At 38.2% G+C, this 22494-nt stretch overlaps 3 protein-coding genes across 3 annotated transcripts; all 3 read right to left on the reverse strand.

Annotated features, from left to right (window-relative positions):
- Positions 1-1773: 1773 nt before the first annotated feature.
- On the reverse strand, positions 1774-6295 carry LOC133872038 (early nodulin-93-like). The gene is made up of 4 exons (XM_062309543.1): positions 6050-6295; positions 3614-3675; positions 2590-2665; positions 1774-2186 (listed from the first exon to the last, which is right to left on the reverse strand). Exons 1-4 carry the CDS (start codon positions 6159-6161, stop codon positions 2089-2091), a joined length of 348 nt encoding a protein of 115 aa, XP_062165527.1. The 5' UTR covers positions 6162-6295; the 3' UTR covers positions 1774-2088.
- An 11934-nt stretch (positions 6296-18229) lies between these two features.
- On the reverse strand, positions 18230-18604 carry LOC133871568 (uncharacterized). The gene has a single exon (XM_062308997.1). It carries the CDS (start codon positions 18602-18604, stop codon positions 18230-18232), a length of 375 nt encoding a protein of 124 aa, XP_062164981.1.
- Positions 18605-19659: 1055 nt separating this feature from the next.
- LOC133871569 (uncharacterized) lies at positions 19660-21081 on the reverse strand. The gene has a single exon (XM_062308998.1). The coding sequence runs from the start codon at positions 21079-21081 to the stop codon at positions 19660-19662; it is 1422 nt and encodes a 473-aa protein (XP_062164982.1).
- Positions 21082-22494: the final 1413 nt, after the last annotated feature.

Below are 22494 nucleotides of genomic sequence, written 5' to 3' on the forward strand. Positions count from 1 at the left end.
AGCTCCCTAATGGAATCCCACAGCTCATGCTTAAAGCTGTGGCCACCATAGTACAACAAACTTTGGGAAAATTTTAAGTCTGGTCCACATCAAACCGATCCTCAAGTTTTCAAAATTATTTTGCAGATCCCTAGACTAAACTACTTGCCTAGAATGGTCCTTGTAGTCCCGTTAGAGCTCCATGTCAGCACCTTTCTCTGCATGACACATAGCATAATCAATGAGTTAGCCAATTTTGTTGCTACATTGGATGATACATTTCATTTCCATGTCAATTAATAAGGTCATATTAGTATGCAAGACGTGTCAACATCAAATAGAAAAGCAACAAAAAAGAAGAAACTTTTGCATTAACAAGGGGCAACCGCCCCTCAAATCACATAAGGGCTGGCCATTGGTTGCCCCTTGTGGCGGTCCCTCATTTGTGAGAGGCGGCCACCCCTCATAAATGAAGGGTAGCTGCCCTTCTTATATGTGTGGGGCTGCCCCCTAAGGAGGGGCCATCCCTTTTTTGTTTTTGTTTTTTCATTTTATGCTGACCATGTTTCATTAATGAAGTTATCTATTAATTGTTGTGGCACTGACATGTACCGTCCGACATGGTAATAAGGGTAATAAGGTTAGCTAACTCATTAATTATTCCACGTATCATGCGGAGAGAGGTGCTGACATGGATGTATAATGTTAAGTTATCCCGGAAAATGTTTCGTATAAGTATAAACCCCTGGTATCATATCAATAATTTTTCCAAAATTTTCATGACTCCATTTGAAGATTCAACAGAGGAAAAGACCCAAAAAAAAAAAAAAAAAAAAAAAAAAAAAAAAAAAAAAAAAAGAGGTTGTGAAATTGGCGGAAATAAAGAGTTGAGAGAAAAATTATCAATACAAATTGTTTGATATTAATCTCAGTAACTGTAACGCATGATTTGAGCCTTAATGGTTTTGCGACATGTATTATGTATATATTTTAAATCCACATATCAAAGGCTTAAATCTAAACACATGAATTTCATGAATAAAAATAGAACCCATTGAAACAATAGATGATCCCTATTGCCCTTTCATTATTCGCATTTGAGTGATTAAATTGGTTCCTCCACTTGCTGGCTTAGCGTTTTGTTTTATGTGTTTTTTACTGTATATTCTTGTTTACTTTCACAGTTTACTTAAGCATTTAGGTGACTTGGTAGTTAGACAGGCCCTTTCATTTTAGGAGGGTTGTTCTTCATTGTTAAGAGATGGTCAAATGTTTGTTCTTGTAATTTTAACTTGTTGCTTTGGTAACTGCTTTAAGCTAAGTTTGTTCCTGGCTTAATGTTTAGAGATTTTTCATCTCTATTCACTACCTTAGGCCTTCGGGCTTCTGTTGTAGCTTTGGGACTGTGCTATTTGCCTTCGGGCCGATGTATTTGCCTTCGGGCTTTCATGGAATGAATGAATGTCCCCATTCAAAAAAAAAAAAAATTGGATCTTATATCAAAACCAGCTACTTTCTGTGCCACATTCCTTCATATTATATCACGCATGGCGAAGCCCCCACAGGAAGGGAAGGGGGAGCTGTTCACATTTTATGTGCCCGAACTAATGTAATATGAATGGCGTTCCAGTAAAATAAAAAAATCTTACAATTTTGTATATAAATTAAAAAAAAAAAAAAAAAAATCAATGTCTTCCCCTTATTTTCTAATTGCATTTTGCCAGGAAAAAAAAATCAGAGAAAAGACACATTTAACATGATGCAATTTTCCCCCCCTAACAATAGACAAAGAGATGGCTACATGTGCTCTTATTCATTATTTTTATTCCAATAGATAGCTCACTAAAAAACAGGGAAAATTCACTGCACAATGGCAAGTCTGGCCCAGATTTTACGAGTCCAGTAAATCACGGCAGAGTAATCCCATATTAAACTCGGATAAAATGGGTCATAAACTGCTGCTATTTAAAATGAGTAAACATTGACCATCATGCTCAGAAAATTAAGAAGAGAAACCAAAAAAGGCACGTCTTAACAAGCCACAGCATGATGTGCCAATACAAAACTTTAGGTTACACACATATCACTGTAACTTACGATTGCAGTGCATCATGTCTGGCTTCTCAAGGCATTTTCAAGCTGGGAATTTCTTCTTGCACACGCTAATATCGTTTTGTCAGCAGTGATGAAGTATGCTGCAACCGATGCTGTTCAACAATCATAAAGTTACACTGTTAAGACTCAAATTTCAAGAGGAAATAGGTTTGGCACATTCAGTTACATGTAAATTAGCACAACAGGAATACATAAAAACGCGAGAAAACTTGGGAAGAGGTTTGGGGGATCATGTGCATCTGTGTGTGCGTGTATGTGTTTTTGAGAGAGAGAGAGAGAGAGAGAGAGTACAAAACTTATAAGATACTACTATTTATTTAAACTTCTTCAGAACATTGATAAATGACAACCTATACACAAGAAAAGCCTCAATTTCATTGTTCCGAAAAAAGTATATTTTTAAAACTCTCTGTGGTTGCTAAATACCCCATAACTAAAATGCTATGTTCGAACCCAGCACTATAACTTACTATAATTTGTATGTAATTATCATACCAGCAGATATAATGAGTGCCTGAGCAGTATAATTGAGGTTTGCCTTTGCCCAAGGAAACACACGAACTGCAACCAACTAAGAACATGAACAAGAGACATCAATTAGAAAAAGAAAAGAAAAAAAGAAACCCCAATCTGCATGTAGAGGACAGAATAGAATGTGTAAGCTAAACAAGAACCAAGGACGATCATTAAATTGAGACTTCAACGGTAAATTCTCAGCACATGCACACACCACCACCATCCTTATTATAATTAACAGATAACGTTCAGTCGGTTTGTCATGTGCTTCAATAATTTCCCACACTTTGATTAGTTCCCTCACCACATAACCTATTATCCACAGCTAATATAGCCACAGGCCAAAGCGTTTCAATGATTGCCAGTTAACGTATTCACGTGAGGGAACAAGAGCTCAACAAAATATCGAACCTAGGGTCTTTGGTCAAGCATATTGTAGATGAATAAAAAAAAAAATTCCTCAAGGCATCCAAACACAGATTAATGGTGGAACCTTAGGAAGTCTCATGCTCATCAACTAAGAAACTCACCTGCCCCATCAAATCCCTCTTAGTTTTTGAAGCAGGCAGTTTGTGTCAATCAATAAGATCTCCAACCAACTCAACTAAGACAGCATGCTTAATATCTTGAAGCCTGTTAACATCTCAATCCAAACCAAATTGTTTCTTCAGGTTATCACAAATGAAGTAATGCCCATCTGACAAGGTGGGTTTGCCTTTGAAGAAGATCTTGCAGGATATTGTGTTACAAATTTTGCCCAGATCATGTATAAGAAAGCAAATGAAAACTGTAAAGTAGGCCCAGATTGTCTTACAAATATAACCTCTGTTTGTGATCATCTAATACATACTAAAATCTATGATTCATTCATCCCAAATGATACAGGTGTGCCTATAACCTAGTTTTCAACAAATATGACCTCCAAAAACAAGATAGATAATGAATTAACAATGAATATTGTCAAATTAAAAATGATGAGAGTAAAAGAAGGACTATCACATACTGTAGGTATAGCGCTGGCAACGCATGCGATCGAAGCTGACTTGAATCCGGCACGAACACCTTCTGCATATTATGCATATATGCTTAAGTAATGTACGTCATTTTCATGACAATACTCAGTAAACTTTCAGATGTATCAACACTCGAACAAAAAGACAACAAATGATCATGTAAACAATGACTGTGTGTCAAGGCAATAGAGGAGGAAATTAAAAAGGTAAATTTCACTTTTCTTTTCCAAACTACCACCCCTTTTAGAATATTCTCATTTGAACTTTTAGATATGTCAATCGGCCCCTTAATTCAAAAAAAAATTGTTTCAATGTCCACTCTCCATCAAAATAGAGCATTGATTTTCAACAAAAAATGAAATATATGCATTCTATGTGCTTATTTACTTGCCATGTGAAATGATTAAACTACTCCAAAGAAGTAACTAGAAATATAAACGAAACAAAGGTGACACGATGGTAGCTGAAGGTACCACCAGTGACAGGAAATTTAACAGTAAACTCTGTAGTAGAAGGCGGAAAGGAGGGTGTAGAGAGACTGTCAATGGCGTAGGAGAAGATGACGGTGAGGCCGGCATAAAGGAGGGCTATGCGGCTGGTGGTGATGAAGATGTCGGTGTTGATGGAATTTGATGTTCAACCTCTATGATCATGCTGGTCTGATTAGATTAGAGACGCTCAATAACTCCAAACTCCAGAAACACCACCACCATGGCTCCTTTAGCCTTCAAAGCCAACATTCCCACCAGTCTCAACACCCACCAAAGGTCCCAAGCTAGAACCAAAACCAGAGTCTACCCCCAACCCTCCCCAACCATTTTTGGGCCCTTTGTCGTACAACTAGCAGAAACCCTTGAAGACTCTCTCCCCATTAAGCTCCTACAAGACCCTCCTCTCTACCCCCATAGCCCTACTGCAAAGACAAGCCCTTTCACTTCACAGACACCTCCTTCATCAAACACTTCCAAATCAGCCCAATCCCTCACCCTCCTCACTCCCCAGCTCTCTCATGGATTTCTTCAAACACCTGATTCCCCAATCTTGTATTGCTGATGGGTTTGTTGTAAATTTTGTAATCTGCTTCTTAGACCTCTCTAAAACCCATCCTCAATCTCCTTACAAACACAGGAGATGTAAATGATTCTGTGGTAGATAGACCCTATGTTAAGTTTCACCCAGTTTTGGATGTCGACTCAATTGCAGTAGACAACCCTCTAGCCTTGGGGGAGATGCAGCAATGGTACACAATAATTTCCACGGAAGAAATGATAATAATATATCACCCTGGTTTATAGCTTATATCTTGTTGGGATAGTTAAGCTGAGGTGCATGTCTGGAGCTTGGATTATCCAAGCCAAAAACAATGTAGAATGTAAGAAATGAAAGAAAAATGAATATTCTACTTTACAAGCCTAATATTATCGAAGTACAAGATAATTTAATGGCTAGAGGGCACAGTTATTTCTTTTAACAACTCAATACATGGGATACAATGTTACTTAAAAAAAAAAAAAAAATACACGGGAGACTATGTTTCTGAAACAACATGTCATGATTGGTGGTATAACAAATCAGTGCTGCTTGTTAGTGTAAGTTCCACAACCAAGAATGCATGCCAATGTCTGAGAAGATAAGTGGCTTTTCTCAATTGTCGACCAGTCAGCCTATGTAAACAGATAACTATGAAAGCAAAGAATCATGAAAGAAAAATGTGCAGCAAGTTCACCATCGACTTGCCTGTCTCGGGCAGTGCCTTCAACTTTGCCCATTTATATTTCCAGTGACTACTCAAGGCTAGTTTAGACATTTCAGATAATACAGAGGAAACAGTTCATGTGTTGCATAAATTTTGAATGAGGGAACCAAGTGATGAGATCTAAAGTTCAAAGGAGGATTGCAAATGAGGTGGAAGTTTGTGAGGAAAGAGTCAATCACCCAAATCAAAATTTTGGATTCCAAAACTTCCATTAATTAGAATGCAAGAAAAGAGATTTTCCACTCAACAAAACCTAGATACAGCTGTTACATGGTTGACATAATTTTTCTCACACTAGCACACACACACACAAGGGTACACACGCATTTCCAGTTGAATCCACTGGCCTATAAAAGGAAATTGACCTTCCAATAACTGGTTTAGTGAAAACTGAGGAAAATCTAAATATATAAACTAGTTAACACATGTTTACCTCAACTTAACCAAATAGCCGTATCAAGTTTATTGATTAGTCCTTTTTCCCCTATTTTCAGGTCCCAAAGATACGAATCAAGATTAATAAATAACCTCTCCTACCTTTTTCCAAGCAACCAAAAAGAGCACATAAGATAATCCGACAAGCTGATTCCGAGTTTCCAGAGATTTAAAACCTTAAAGTTCCGTTTCTTTTTCTACGAAATAGATAAAACTGAGTCCGGATTAGTCGAACCTCGAGTGCAATTTCTGGCGTTCAAGATTTTCTGATCTTCAACAGGAGAAGCAATCACGAAGCCCTTTCTTTTCTGCACCCACAAGTCCCTCATTTCCGATGGAATTCCCATTATTCTGTTCCTCTCAGTTCTCAAGCTGAAGATTGCACAGAGAGAGAGAGAGAGAGAGAGAGAGAGAGAGTCGTGTTGTAATTATAATTTGCGACCGATTGTGAATTGGGCTTTGAATTTCTTGACTTCGGTCGATGGCTGTGTATATATATATATATATATATATTTTGAGAGTAGTGTGTAAAGAAACCAAAAGAAAAACAATCTTATGGAATAAAAAAGCCAAAAAGGTGGGCGGGGAGCCTTTTTCAGAACATGGAGGAAAAGATGTGAATACAAAGGAAAGAATGGAAATTTAGCCGGAATGAATTCTGTTTACGGCCCAATTTGCCATATGATGGGCATAGAAATATGCACTTCGGTTTACACGACTAGCTTTCCAACTAGCTGTTGATAAGATAGTGGAGTGAATGATGGAAATGGTGGAAGCAATATGCCAATCAATAGTAATTGCTAGTTGTTGAAGTGTCATTGAGAAACCTGTGTCCTCTTTCTATGTCGTTTTGGACTTGCGAAGATAATCCTCTTCTATTCTTTTCTTTCTCTGGCCAGTTGGTTATTATTGTCATGGCCTTTTAAGCATATATTTAAATTAAGGAATAAATACAAATCGATCCCTCTAATATAAAAATAAAAAAGAGGTCTTTGGATAGGCGAAAATAACAACTTACTCCCTGAAGTCAATTTTCATCCACTTAATTAATAGAGTCTGTTAGTTTGCCACTTCGAACCCAATAAAAATGCGATACATGTTATATTTTATTTATGACTTTTGAAAAAACACAACTTGGTTTTTTCACGCCATTTTAGTAAGCCAGCTAGGACACACGTCAGGCGTCACTCCACATCAGTATGGAACAGTTAATTTCACCTAACCTTATCCCCCAAATTTTACCACATCGAGCCTCAGTCCCTTTCCCTACCTGTCATCCATTCTTCCTCTTCTTTCTCATGCCACTCACCTTCCATCTTCAGGCTGCAATCACCAGCAAAAAAGTTGTTTTTGGAGCACCGCCGAAATCGCCAGCAAAAAAGTTGTTGTTGGAGCACCGCTAGAATCGACACACTTCACTCATGTTCGGAGCACCGCCAAAATCAACAAGCGGCGAACCACCTTCGTTTTGCGCTTGCTTAAATCATTCGTGTGTAATGAAATGGAAATCGCTTGACTCCGTGAAATGAATCTTCACTTTAAACTGATTTTGTATGTGTTTATTAGAGTTTTGAGGTTTTTGGGCATCTACAATTTTGTGAGTTCATTTTCTTTGGGATTTGGCGATTTGCCATTATATATATATATATATATGACAAAAAGTATTATTCCTCCTATGATGAAAGATATAAATTTATTAAAAAAATATCCCCATTAGCAAAGAAATAAATATACTATCAAAAAACACATGGTTCTTAGAAAAGAAAAAAAACTCATGTTTTCAAAACAAGATTTACAATATAAAAGAATAGAAGATCAATTAAAAGATCCTCTACTACAGCAAAAAATTAACGTCTTAAAAAATGAAATATAAACTGAAATATGTGCCAATATTCTTAATGCTCTTTGGCATAGAAAAAAACATATTGTCCAATTACCATATAAAAAGGATTTTAGTGAACAAAATATACCAATAAAAGCGCTACCAATCCAAATGAATTAAGAATTATTATAATAATATAAAAAAGAAATAACCGAATTACTAGAAAAATGATTAATAAGGAAAAGCTAATCACCATGGACTCCTCTAAGTAAGCATCTTCAAGCCTTGTCGTAGCAAATGATGCTTGAAGAGCCCACTTGCCTTCACTATCATTTGCATCTTGGTGATTATCTCTTTATATAAACTGAAATATGTGCCAATATTCCTAATGCTTTTTGGGATAGAAAAAAACATATCATCCAATTACCATATGAAAAAGATTTTAGTGAACAAAATATATTGACAAAAGCTCTACCAATCCAAATGAATCAAGAATTATTAGAATAATGTCAAAAAGAAATAACCGAATAATTAGAAAAATGATTAATAAGAAAAAGCAAATGACCATGGAGCTGTTCCTCCTTTTATGTACAGAAAAATGCTGAATTACAAAGAGGTGCACCAAGATTCTAAAATAAAGTATTAAAATGGATTCGATACCCAATTCCAACAAGAAAGATTTGTTATTAAGGGTTTATAATGCCACCGTCTTTTTCAAATTTGATATGATAAGTGGATTATGGCAAATCCAAATCAATGAGGAAGATAAATATAAGACTGCATTTATAGTCCCTTTTGGACACTATGCCTTTAGATACATGTATCTAAATACATACATACATACATATAAATATATATATATATATATATATATATATATATATATATATATATAGAGAGAGAGAGAGAGAGAGAGAGAGAGAGAGAGAGAGAGAGAGAGAGTGTGTGTGTGTTAAAAATATAATCATACAATGCGGAATAAATTATTCGATACCTTTGCTGTACCGAAAAGAATCTGATCTTACATAGTTGTTCCACATGCTTTGTTCTTGAATTCTTCTCTCGGTGATAGAGCATACTACTAGAGCAATACCCATGGAATCCACGGTCTAAATGCCTTTCACAAATTTAGAAAGTGAGAGAGATATATATATATGCAAACACACATGACACAAATTTTCCACAGAGACATTTTCTGTCTCTCCGCTCTCTGTCTCACTTGTTGATATATCTTATCAAAAATTGTATGAGACATTTTATACAAAATAACATGTAATCGTCCAAACAGTTACAAGTCTTGAGTGTATAACGTTTGGCAACCAGTATGTTGAATAATTGCCCATGTGGCTTCACTTCACTTCTACATCTCCCACTCGCACACAGTGGGCACAACAATACAACCATCCATGCATCTCTCTATCTGTTTTCAATCGTGTTCATACTGGCAAATAGACTGTGCGACCACCGAGCACACCTGCAAGAAAGGTTGGGAGCACTATACCAAATCTTGTAGAGACCAGTATAGAACATCCCTATTAGTGTCTCATTATACCCTGACTCAATTAATCACATCAGATTAAGCATCTCTAATCCCTCTCAAGGCCAATACCTCAGAGCAATGCTTAACCTCCACAAAATATTATGTACCCACAGTTATGTCACAACCTCCAAGAAGCAACATAACTTGCTAGCAGTGAATACACAAACATAATACTAATGTGTTATCAAATAGTCTTCCCTTTTCCCTCATGTCAGTCAATTTTAGTCCAGTTGCTTTCCCAGCAATGCCCCTTTAGACCGCATCATTCATGGTCATAGGTAACATACCAAAGTAGCAAACACTAAAACTTCAACATTCTGACATAGTCAAAAGGTCTCATAGGGCATAAATAAGGTAATTAATAATGACCTATGTGACTCACACGGTGAGGAAACAGGGATCGATTCACTCACCTCAACCATCGGTCGCATAAGCACATGTAGTATGAAATACATGCTACGATGGAGTTATCTTTCCAAAAAATAGTGTATGTCTAAACTCAAATACATCGTACAGATTTTAGTCTAGTCGCTACCCAAGCGCCTAACCCGAATCCTCCATTTGCTCGCCACCTCAAGCGCCAAATTAAGGTTTTGCATCAGGCTATTCTTAGGCTACATGGATTGTGGGATATCCATGCGCGGTCCTAACTTATTATGGACCTCATCTTAGTACCAACTAAAGCGACATATCTATAAATGTGTCATACCTTCTCTTTAAGTAAAATACTGAAGGTTTCAAACATTAACTTTGCTCGCTATAGCAGCGCCAAAGGACACGATGTCTCATCTCTACCCACTACCACAGTGTTAGAGGCGATTGCTCGTGTGAGTGAGCCAACCTTAAGCCTATTGACATACATTTTACCATGACACCAAACACATGGTGAATAAGTGTGTGCTCTCTGAATGCTCATATTCATGCCACAATGATTATAGAACACACCATTATCATGTGCACGTGAGCAATACCATTATTTAGGAGAGAAATCATCTCATATGGTCAACTACAAACAACAAAACAGTCCAGTAGTGTTTTAGGACCATTTATTTCGATGTGCAACTATTTCGTGATTTTAAAAAAAATATGCGCTACTAGAATTCAAGAGATTCTACTTTCATTCATAAAATGTCTTTTATATCTTAACAAATCACCATAAAGTCAATGACTCTATCATGACTTATCATTTCCGGTCAAACTCATAAAATGACCTTAGGTTTCAGTCAGCAAATCCTATTGCAACTTTAAGACATTCTCAATGTGACTTTAAATTCCAATCAGCATTCCCTATTGCGACTTCAAGGCATTAAAGGAATCACTTGTATTTAGTAGCAACATGTGAGATAACCAACTTTTCAATTCATTTAGAGTAAGCGATCAAGGCTGTGTTCCCTAAGAACAATCACAACAGTCTAACCATTACCTTCAAAGGTTTGTCCATATCGCATCACAAATTCGCTCCACTAGAGTGAAAGAAAAAATTACCCTCCAATGGAACTCGAACTATTGACTCCCATGAGCAAAAAACACAATGAAAACATGTAACACAAAATGGTATGAGCCATCTCATCTATCAAGTACAAAATATAGATTCTTTGGTATTCTCCATCTTATTAATTGTCTGTGGATTTTGAATATAAGCTACTAGAAACCATTACTCTCAAAAACACAGTTTCATAAGACTCATAGTCCGAGCTATATTTCATACACCCATGGCCATTATCTTATATTAAGGACAACTATTCCTTAGGCGACAATTTTCAATCCAAAATAACCAGATCGTCTGCAACATTTACTCACTTAAGAGGATACTTTTCAAGTGTGGTTGATTGCACTCAAAGATAGATAGTTGTTATAGGCCGCGTGAAAATTTACGAACTGCAATCTCTACGCTCTTTGTACTTCGTGCCTCAAACATTACAAATACCGACCATCTAATTCTCCATTGAGAATCAACTCCTTACATAAAAGTTTTAAGATGTGCGACCGATGGTTATACCAAGGCAACTCATTCAGTGCCATGAGATGGATCTATACACTTTTTCAATTCCACCTTACCAGCATTAGATCAACAACTCCAGGTCGAATCACTCAAGTGGAATAAATCTTTTATTCTATACTATACACTCCTATCTTGTGAATTCAATGCATCTAGCGGAGCACGTATAAAAATTTTCTTCCTATCACTAAGTGATGAAAAAACAAATTTTGTATTGCTACCACACTACTCATTAAGGATCTTCTATTTTAACAAAAAATTATGGGAATCATTCCACTAGTGGCATACTTCCACTCAACGGTACACTCCCACTAGGCAAAACACTCATCTAGTGGTTTACTCCTACTATTCTCGGCAACATTTCAGATAAATAACAATATTTTTAAAAAACAGTATTAGGGTGAGATAAAACATTTTAAACATAATTTAATATAAATATTTCACATTAAAAAAATGTAAAAACCCACAATCCCCACCCTCGCCGAGAATAGGAATAATATTCTTGACTCAACCCAAAAAACATAATAATAAGATCCTTAATTTATCTAATTTGGAAATCACTGATATTGAATTTACATTGCCCCAACTAATTTCATGTGCACACATCCTTAATAGATAGGCGAATGAAAATCATTCTAAGGACAACTTGTTAGGACTGAGGCAGCAAACTCATGTTTCATCTACCCAAATATGATGTAACTGATATTTTGCGCCATTGTTAACCTAATATCATGTTCTCAGCAAGTCACAGTACTACGAGTTCATTGTTCTCATCGTATAAGTTGTTAGAAAACTTAAATTTTTTCACTAATGCGATTCAAAAAATAAAGTAATCTAAAATATATATTTTTTCCAAAAAAAATATTTTTCTTATGATTTTCTCCAACAAATTCCAAAAAAAATATTGAGAATTTGTGAGAAAATTAATTTTAACCTTCTCGCATTAAGATGATGAGACAATTTCTAATATCATGTATTTAGCTTTATTAAGGAGCAAACATAGGAATAGATTAATTGTAGAAGATGCTCTTGTTGCCTTCTGACTTTGCTAAATAAAAGAGAGAGTTCTTATGAGCGAGAACACTTTTAATTTCTCAAGCTTTCTAACCCATCATCATATGCCTCGTGGTATAATTAGCAACTTGGGTACCAATGACCATCCAAATTCTAAACCTCTTGAGAGACTTACTGACTCCATTACTTTCATTAAGTCTTTAACCAATTTGGGTACTGACTTCATTAATATCGCTATATGTAAAGCGTTTTGAAAATGTAACATCTCTATGGTGTGCAATATATTCACTCCCTTGTAACTTTTCAACCGCTATCTAATAACTAGCGATATTTCTCGCTCACCCATTTATTTTCCTTTCTACAATCCACTTAGGAGAGATTAAGGAAAAATCATAGCGAGAACATTATCTCAATCTTAACCTTTTATTGCATCATTGCAACCATAAACAATATGTTTAAACTGAGTAAGTCGTACTTAGTTGTCTTAGACTTTGCCATAACTTCCATCCACGACTCTAAGGCGTTTGGCATTACAATACTCTCAACTCGTATCTCATGGAATGCTCAAATTCTCACATTTTTGCTTCGACCCAAATGTCTTGCCAAAAAATACAAATTTGTGCAATATTAGTAGTGCTATTAAATTTAGTCTCAAAAGGGCACTGCTAATACTTTAAATCAATGTGTTGCCTTAGAATATTAAAATACTCTTCGTACACATTTGGATTTAAAGCTCCTAATTGCCAATCATACTGGCGAGTCGAACCAGATTCACTAGCGACTTTTAGAGAGTATGCAACTATCTACGGATAAATTTTGTCTAAGTTGCTTCAAAAATAATATGCTCAACCCAAAATTATGGGAGCAATTAATATTTGCGTTACGAAAAACTCACAATTTAACTTACTATCCATGGAATTCATCAAGGCAAAAAATAATGGTTTAGTTTCATATGTCAATTAATCCTCTTAATTTCTATGAAAATTGTAATGCATACAACCTTGGCGCACTTTACAATTTCACTAAGAAAATTCTAGAGGTTTTTCAAAATGACGATGATCTAAGGCAGTCTTACTCTAACAGATACCATTATCCTATGTTTCCAACAATGGCTCAAGGAGGAGATTAATGCGTCATTTAAGTCGCATAACAAATCTCTAGAGTTTCTAGTTCATCTATGTTATCTCAATGTCACTGCAATAACTATGTGCAATAAAATATTCAGCACACACTTTTAATTTGCAGCATTAACCTCAATTGGACAATGATAATTTCCTATAAGTCGCGAGATCGAAAATTTCGCTAGGCTCATAATCATCTCTCGCGCCGCATGTAGTACAGTACCATCTCTAATTCATTTAATGCACAAATTGTGTATGTGAGAAGTTTAAAATATAAATTCTACTCAACCATACTCCCACTAAGTTCAACAATCAATATGTAAGTCTAGGCATACTAATTTATTCCCTAATATTGTGGAATAAATTATGAATAAACTCACAGAAGTCATGCCACATATCTCATATGGAATTACATAGATTATAACATGCATTCCAAAAATACAAATAACGGCATATTGCAATATTTCTGGAAAATATTATTTTTAAAACACATTGGATTTAAAAAAAATAAAAAATCCAATAATCTTAAATATGCCATCCATTTTATGCATGTTCTACAAGGAATAAACAAAAAATTCCAATTATAAAATCATGTGAAAAAATCACACATAAAATTTTAATAGAATAATCATGCAAAAAATTCTATTCAAAATTTACATTGCCGACAATAGTAATTTATTCATAATAAATTAAACTAGTGACAGAAATAACATAACAAGTGCAGCAGCTCAGTAGTCAGTGGGTGACATTTGAACAAAAGGGGAATCGATCGAGTCACCATACAAGCGTCTCACCCATTAGTATTCCCCTTTTTTTTTAAAAAAAAAAAAAAAAAAAAAAAAAAAAAAAAAAAAAAAAATCGGATCTGGGTCAACTCGCGGGTTTGGGTTGGGCCGATCTGTTGGGCACAACCCGCGGATCCCTCTGGGTCCTTTGGGCTGGTTTATTTATTTAAAAAAAATTGGACCAAGTCCATTCGAGTTTGAAACCTTACCCGAGCCCAAACCATTTGACCCGAAAAAAAAAATTTGTTCACCCTTTTTTGCACTGCCGCCGCCGCCCCTTCACCGCGGTGGCCGGCACCTTTGCCAACCAAAATGGCCGGCCATATCTAGCCGTGCGGTTCGGCCGCCAGATCTGACCTGGCCATGCGCTGCGGCAGCCAGATCTGGCCTGGCTGCGTACTTCGGCAGCCAGATCTGGCCTGGCTACGCTCTGCGGCTGGATCTGGCCTGGCCGGGCGCTAGCCTTGGCTTGGCCACGCGCCGCAGCGGTCATGTCTGGGCTTGGCTGTGTGGCTGCGGCCTAGGTTTTTGCCGTGCCCACTGGCCTTACTGCGCGCTGCTACTTGGTCGCGCGCAGCGGCCTGCCTTGGGCTTGGTCGCGCGCTGTGGCCTGATCTGGCCGTGTGCAACAGCTAGATCCAGATTTGGTCGTGCGCACTGCACGGCCGCCACCCAACGGGGAGTAGAGCGCCGATGCCTTGCTTCGTGGCCTTGCAGCCACGTCGTGTGAGCCCTCTACTGTTGAGCACTAGCGGCTTTGCCATTATGTGTGGTGGCACTACCACTCCTCTGGCGGTGGTGCCGCTGCCTTTACAATAATTTAATGGCATATGCATGTTTTTCAAACTCAAGAAAAAATACACAGAAACAACTAACTTGGCTCTGATACCACTGTTAGAAATATAATCATACATTGTGAAATAAATTATTCGATACCTTTGCTGTACCGAAAAGAATTTGATCTTACGTAGTTGTTCCACATGCTTGAATTCTTCTCTCGGTGATAGAGCATACTACTAGAGCAATAACCATGCAATCCACAGCCTAAATGGAGATTGGAGATAATGGATTCAAAAAGTGATTTTTTGATTCATTTTTAAAGAGTGAGCTCCTTTTTAGATCTGCAATTGTTTTTTCGAATCTGAATTCGTGTATGCGGCCAAGGTTGTCACCAAGTTCATTCTTGTGACTGAGTGTAATCATACATGATGATGCTTTGCTGCCAAAAACATCATAGTCGTGGTTGTCATTATCAAAACTATGGCTAGTTTTCCACAAAGTTACTATGTTAGTGGGGGGGTGAGATCCTTCACTATCTAATCATCTTGGCCAAGGTTGTCCATGTGGGCTTCATGCTTTTTCTAAATGTAAATTATTCTGTCTTATGCTAACGAATCCTTATTTTCGGTTTGGCATCTTATTGATTATCTATGTGTTTCTGAATTCATTAAAAATGTTGGCTTTATAGTGTATAAGTATGTTGTTGTAGTGTGTAAAAATGAAATGTAGTAGGTAAACATGAAATGTTGTAGTGTGTAAAATGTTTGGCTTATTGATACATATATACAAACTATGAGAGTCACATGTTGTCTTTGTTTATTTGAAATCATTTGTGTCTATGTTGATTTGATGTCATCAAGCTGGCCATCCTTGGGAAATGACAAGGAAGAGTCGGGGGAATGCTATTGTGGTATGAGAACATATCTGAAGACTTCATGGACCAAGGAGAATCCGAGAAGACGGTTCTTTAGATGCACTCAATTCGGCAAAGGCCCACATTGCAAGTGTTTTGAATGGTTTGAACCTCGCATATGTGAACATGGCGGGGAGCTTATACACGATATGAGGGTGAGGATTAAGACTTTGGAAGAAGAATTTCATAAACAAGAAAAAAAGAGAGGCGATCACATGCCCTTTTGTTTGTGTCATGGGGATTATCTATTGCAATTTTTTTTATTTTATTTTTTTTTTATTTTGATCTTTTATGTGTTCGTTTTAGATCATGTGTCCTTCTAGTAGCAATGTTGTGAAAATTAGTCATGATTCTATATGAGTGTAAATGTTTCTTTTTCTATGTATAAGCTATTGTGTTAGTGTTATTTGTTGTAATAAGTTGTAATATGAAAAGATGGACCTTAACATCTTTGAGGAACAACTTTGTAGCCGTTGTCATTAAGGATGTAGAATGGGGTATCTTCAAAAAAATTTCTTGTTTTGCTATCTACATGAAGAACGATTCTTAACGGTAATCTCGTTATTCGGTTGCTTAATTGAGCGCATTGTTATGTGAGTTTGCAGGTGAATAAAAAATTGGTTACCACATCTAGTCATTAGACCCCAAAACTATCTCGAGTGTTGTTCTTAGCGATGTTTCATAACCTCCTTCCGAAATAAAAGAAAGTTGTTGCTACCTTTCTTTTGGTCAATTGTGAAATTTCAGTGACTATTATTAAAGAGAGAGCTGGCCTTTATGTTGACACATCTAGTATTTTAACCTCAAGATTTAAACCAATGACTAAACTGACAAACACATTTTGGTATTATGTTGTTAACAAGTGGCCTAATAGTGTATATTGAGCTCCAACTAAAAAATTAGATTAAAACGTATCCTTGTATACTTCATTAAATCACTGGCAAAATCCAACTAAAAAAATACCACCATGCATCATTATTCATTACACCTTCGATACATCATTTTTCGCATTAATACACCACCATATATGACGTAGCGGAAGATTAAGGTAACTAATCAAAGAACAACGTCTTCGATTCTGCAAGGAGAATCGTCTTCGTCTTCTACCCCAAAAGATAAAACAAGCCCGCAGGCTAAAATAAAGATAAAACACCGTAGAGTATTTGAGAGAGAATTCTCTGATTTTATAACAATTCCATTGATTGAGTTCTTACATAATAAGCAAGCCTATTTATAGGAGAGAAATACTTGTAGAGAAAGTAATCCTAATCCTAATAGTAATAGTAAACCTTATTCTAATAACAATAGTAAACCTTATCCTAGTAGTAAAAGTAAACCTTCTTTTAAAAGGAAATCAAATAAATAAAAACTATTTATTAGGGATCTTCTAGAAGCTTCTAGGGACCTTCATGTGCTACATCAGTCTCCCCTTCTTGAAAAGAACTCGTCCTCGAGTTAAATTCCGACTCCGCTTGAGGGAAATATTCAAAAATGTCTGCCACGTTGAATGTTGAAGATATCGCCAAGTCCTCGGGAAGGTCAACGACGTATGCATTATCGTTAATCTTTTTAAGTATTTTGCATGGACCGTACTTCTTATTCCTCAGCTTTCCAGAAACACCAGTCGGTAATCGCCCCTTGCGTAGATATATCATCACAAGATCTCCTTCTTGAAAAATCTTTGATCGTCGACCCTTGTCTGCTGTTGCCTTGTACTTAGCATAGGATTTTTCTAGATGCTGACGAACTCCCTCTTGGGTAGCTTTCACCCGTTCTGCTAAATGCTCCGCTGCCACACTTACTCCTGGTAACTTAGGTAAAGCTGCCAGATCTACTTCAAGTCTTGGAGTTCTCCCATAGACGACTTCGAATGGTGCCTTCCCCGTAGATCGATTCACCATGTTGTTGTAGGCAAACTCAGCTTGAGCTAAAGCTAGGTCCCACTGCTTCGGTTTGTCGCCTGCAATACAACGAAGTAAATTACCAAGGGTTCGATTAACAACTTCTGTTTGCCCGTTCGTCTGAGGATGACTTGTGCTACTAAAATTCAATGCTATGTCGAACCGCCTCCATAATGTTCGCCAAAAGTGAGACAAGAACTTGGTGTCTCGGTCAGAAGTGATAGACTTTGGAATCCCATGCAATCGAACCACCTCTCGAAAAAATAGATTGGCCACTTGAACAGCATCAGATGTTTTCTTGCAAGCAACAAAGTGAGCCATTTTGGAAAATCTATCCACAATTACTATTATAGAATCTGCTCCTCGTTGGGTTCTCGGGAGACCCAATACAAAATCCATAGATACATCTTCCCATGGTGCTTCCGGTATTGGTAGAGGCATGTATAATCCCGTATTTTGAGTTTGTCCCTTGGCGACCTGACAAGTCTGGCATCGTCGAACAAAATTACCTACTTCTTTCTTCAGTTGCGGCCAGTAATATTACTCTTCGACCAGAGCAATAGTCTTGTCTCTTCCCAGATGACCACCCAAGCCTCCAGCATGTAATTCTCGGATTATTTGTTCTCGTAAGGAACTCATTGGAATGCATAGCCGATTCCCACAAAATAAATACTCCTCCTGAATGTGTATCTCGGAAACTGGTTGCCCCGCCTTGCAACGCTTCCAAGTCTCACCAAAATCCTCATCTTCCTCATATAACTCCTTTAGGCACTCGAATCCAGTCACTTCAGCTTTCATGGTTATCAGCAAGGTAGCTCGACGGCTCAAAGCATCAGCTACACGATTCAGTTTGCCCGACTTATGCTTGAGAGAAAAAGTGAACCGTTGGATATAAGAAACCCACCGAGCATGCATCCGATTTAGATTCTTTTGACTATTGATGAACTTTATGCTTGATGATCGGTATAGAGGACAAACTCTCGTTGGATTAGGTAGTGCTCCCACACCTTGAGCGCTCTTAAGACAGCATAAAGCTCCAACTCATATGTTGACCACTTTTGTCTTGCTTCTCCGAGCTTTTCACTAAAAAATTCCACAGGCTTCCCTTCTTGAGATAACACAGCTCCTATCCCGACGATTGATGCATCACACTCAATTTCAAACAGCTTGTCAAAGTCGGGTAAGGCAAGTACAGGTGCCGTGCATAGTTTTTCTTTGATGATTGAGAAACTTCGCTCAGCTTCGTCACCCCAGTTGAATTTTCCTTTCTTCATACACTCAGTGATTGGTGCTACAATACTGCTGAAATTCCGAACGAACCTTCTATAGAAAGTTGCTAACCCATGGAAACTTCTTACTTCTCCCACTGTCTTGGGAGTAGGCCATTCTCTGATGGCTCTCACCTTTTCTTCATCCACTCTGATTCCATCGGCACTAACCACAAATCCGAGGAAGACTAATTGATCCATCATGAAGCTACACTTCTTTAAGTTGATAAACAACTTATTTTCACGGAGGACCTCCAATACTTTCCTCACGTGATCCATGTGATTCACCGGGTTGCGACTATAGATAAGAATATCATCGAAATAGACAACAATAAAATTTCCGATAAAAGGTTTCAATACCTGATTCATGAGTCGCATGAAAGTGCTTGGTGCATTTGAAAGACCGAAAGGCATCACCATCCACTCGTAAAGCCCCTCTTTAGTCTTAAACGCAGTTTTCCATTCATCTCCCGGTCGTATACGGATTTGGTGATATCCACTCCTCAAGTCAATCTTCGAAAAAATCTTAGCCCCAGATAGCATATCAAACATGTCACTTATTCGGGGAATTGGAAATCGATACTTGATCGTGATCTTGTTTATTGCCCGGCTATCCACACACATTCGCCAACTTCCATCTTTCTTCAGTACAAGTAAGGTCGGTACTGCGCATGGACTCATACTCTCGCGCAGATGTCCCTTCTAAATTAACCCATCTACCTGCTCTTGCAAAATAGCATTCTCCTTTGGGCTCATTCGATAGTGTGGAAAGTTTGGGAGACTTGCTCCTGGCACTAAGTCAATACAGTGTTGGATATCTCTCATGGGTGGCAGGCCTTCGGGCATCTCTTCAGGCATGATGTCTCGAAATTCTTCTAATATCGGTTGCATTATCTTGGGAACTTCTTGTGAGACGGAATTCGGCGTTCCCTTAGTCACCAATGCTACGATGTCTCGGGCCTCCTTAACTTCTTCTATAAATTCTGAACCAGTGGATAGGAGGACCGGCTTACCCTTGGAATGAGTTGAATTTTCGACTTCTTGTAAGGGTCGAAATATTATCTTCCGACCATCCCGAAAGATAATGTAAACATTAGCCCTTCCTTGGTGCTGGGCATCCACATCAAATTGCCAAGGTCTTCCCAGGATTAAGTGGCATGCGTCCATCTCCACAACATCACATAAAATAGAATCTGAGTAATGTTTACCGATTGAGAATGTGAAACGACTTCTCTCGGTTACTAGTGTCTCGGTTCCTCGCTTGATCCATCCGATCTTGTATGGAGCAGGGTGCTTCTCAGTTTTCAAACCCAACTTCGATACCATCTCCTTTGACACTACATTCTCCCTACTACCACCATCAATAATCACATCACATACCCTTTGGTTGACTGTGCAGCGAGTACGAAAAATCTTGTGCCTTTGGGATTGATCTTCTTGCCTCGAGGTCAAGAGTAAACGTTGAATTACTAAGGATCGGGAAAGTAGGATTCCCTCATCAGCGTCAACCCACTCCTCTTCCTCATATTCGGGTGTATCATCATCTCCATGCTCGGATCCTTCTTTTGGCTCAGGTTCGATCAAGTTTACCATTTGTCTCCGGGGACATGGATGAGATCTATGTCCTGGTTGGTTGCATTTGAAACACTTGTCTGGACCGGGCCGTGCATACGGATTGTTGGATGGTTGTCTCGGGATGTTTGAACTGCTACTGGCTCCTTTTCCCATGGAAGTCACTGGTTGACTTGGTGTGACCGTCAGAACTAGAGATTGCTTTCCCCGACCTTGTGTTGCTCTCGTTGAATTGCTCGAGTTTCGCTCCCAAGTTGGTGCTCTAGGCCGCTCCAATTGCTTCTCGGCTCGAGTTGCCAAGCTAACTGCCTCGTTCAAAGTAAAGACAGGATGCATAGAGACTTTATCTTGTATTGCTACACGCAGTCCACCAATAAACCTTGCAACTTGTTGATCTTCTGTCTCCATGAGATCATTCCGGGCGGATAGGCGATAGAAATCATCAACATACGCCTGGATGGTTCGACCTCCTTGTCGACATTCTTGGTATTGCTGGAATAGTCGTTGCTCAAAATCCGGTGGTAAAAACCGTGCTTTGAGTAGCCGCTTCATCTTCAACCATGAAGTTACCGGTCCCTTCCCTTGTCGGGCACGGGAAATCTGTAATTTCTCCCATCAAGTAGAAGCTCCTCCCTTGAATTTGTATGCCACTAATTTCACCTTACGATCCTCGCGAATATTCATGTAATCAAAGAACCTCTCTACCTCTGTCACCCAATCTAGGAAATCTTCAATTTGAAGATACCCGTTGAATGATGGGAGATCAATCTTCATTCGGTATTCATGGGATTCCTCCCTACCGTGATCCTGACATCTGGGTTGCTCTCCATAAGCATCCCGGTGGCCAACGCCTTCATAGACATTCCCCATATGGCCAGCTCCAACGCGCTCATAACCTCTGAAGCCTGCGCCACCGCCATGACCGGCGCGCCTACGTCCTTCACCTCGTCGATCTACTACATCGTTCTGTCCGAACACCCCTTCAGCGAAGTCTTCATCGTCACTAAGATCCTCATAGACCGGTGGTCGGTTTGTGGGTGCAAGTTGTCGGTGAAGAATAGGCCTCGCTCGAATCCCATTGTCATCATGGGCATCATTGTCCCTATGATTACGATTAGGACCCATGTGCATGCGCTCCATCATCTCTCGCATCTGGCGCATCTCTTGTCGTATCGTTTGCTGGAACTCTTGGAATTCGGCTTTCCAAGGAGCCTCCCTGTCACGATCAGCGTCGTTAGGGGGATTGTCACCGTTGTGTTGATTGGCCATGATCAGGATAAAGCCTGCTCTGATACCAACTGACGTAGCGGAAGACTAAGGTAACTAATCAAAGAACAGCGTCTTCGATTCTGCAAGGAGAAGCGTCTTCGTCTTTTACCCCAAAAGATAAAACAAGCCCGCAGGCTAAAATAAAGATAAAACTCCGCAGAGTATTTGAGAGAGAATTCTCTGATTTTATAACAATTCCATTGATTGAGTTCTTACATAATAAGCAAGCCTATTTATAGGAGAGAAATATAGAGAAAGTAATCATAATCCTAATAGTAATAGTAAACCTTATTCTAATAACAATGTAAACCTTATCCTAGTAGTAAAAGTAAACCTTATTTTAAAAGGAAATCAAATAAATAAAAACTATTTATTAGGGATCTTCTAGAAACTTCTAGGGACCTTCATGTGCTACATCAATATATCATTAAACCATTGACAAATTCCGACCAACAAAATACCACCATACATCAATGTCTAACATAATAGCACCATCCAACATAGTGACAAAAAAAATACCAATATACATCATTTTTCCTTACAAAATCCACTACCACAAAATATGCTACTCTATTGTTTGGCCCTTGGCATCATTCGTCTCCTTTCTCTGGGACCCGATACATTAGATATTTCAGACCTATCTTGTTGTGAAACTGAAGCATAGTGACATTCCTTTACACAAAAAACAAACACAAT

This window comes from Alnus glutinosa, chromosome 6 (genome assembly GCF_958979055.1).
Source record: "Alnus glutinosa chromosome 6, dhAlnGlut1.1, whole genome shotgun sequence".
NCBI lineage: Eukaryota > Viridiplantae > Streptophyta > Magnoliopsida > Fagales > Betulaceae > Alnus > Alnus glutinosa.

Bases quoted from the DNA above. Each gene is read 5' to 3' on its own strand.
- LOC133872038 (XM_062309543.1), bottom strand. From the start codon at position 6,161: ATGGGAATTCCATCGGAAATGAGGGACTTGTGGGTGCAGAAAAGAAAG. The intron at 2,666-3,613 runs GTATGTGATAGT...TCATGTTCTTAG, and splicing joins TTGCCAGCGCTATACCTACA to TTGGTTGCAGTTCGTGTGTT. The intron at 2,187-2,589 runs GTATGATAATTA...ATTGTTGAACAG, and splicing joins GGCACTCATTATATCTGCTG to CATCGGTTGCAGCATACTTC.
- LOC133871568 (XM_062308997.1), bottom strand. From the start codon at position 18,604: ATGCATGCTCGGTGGGTTTCTTATATCCAACGGTTCACTTTTTCTCTC.
- LOC133871569 (XM_062308998.1), bottom strand. From the start codon at position 21,081: ATGAAGCGGCTACTCAAAGCACGGTTTTTACCACCGGATTTTGAGCAA.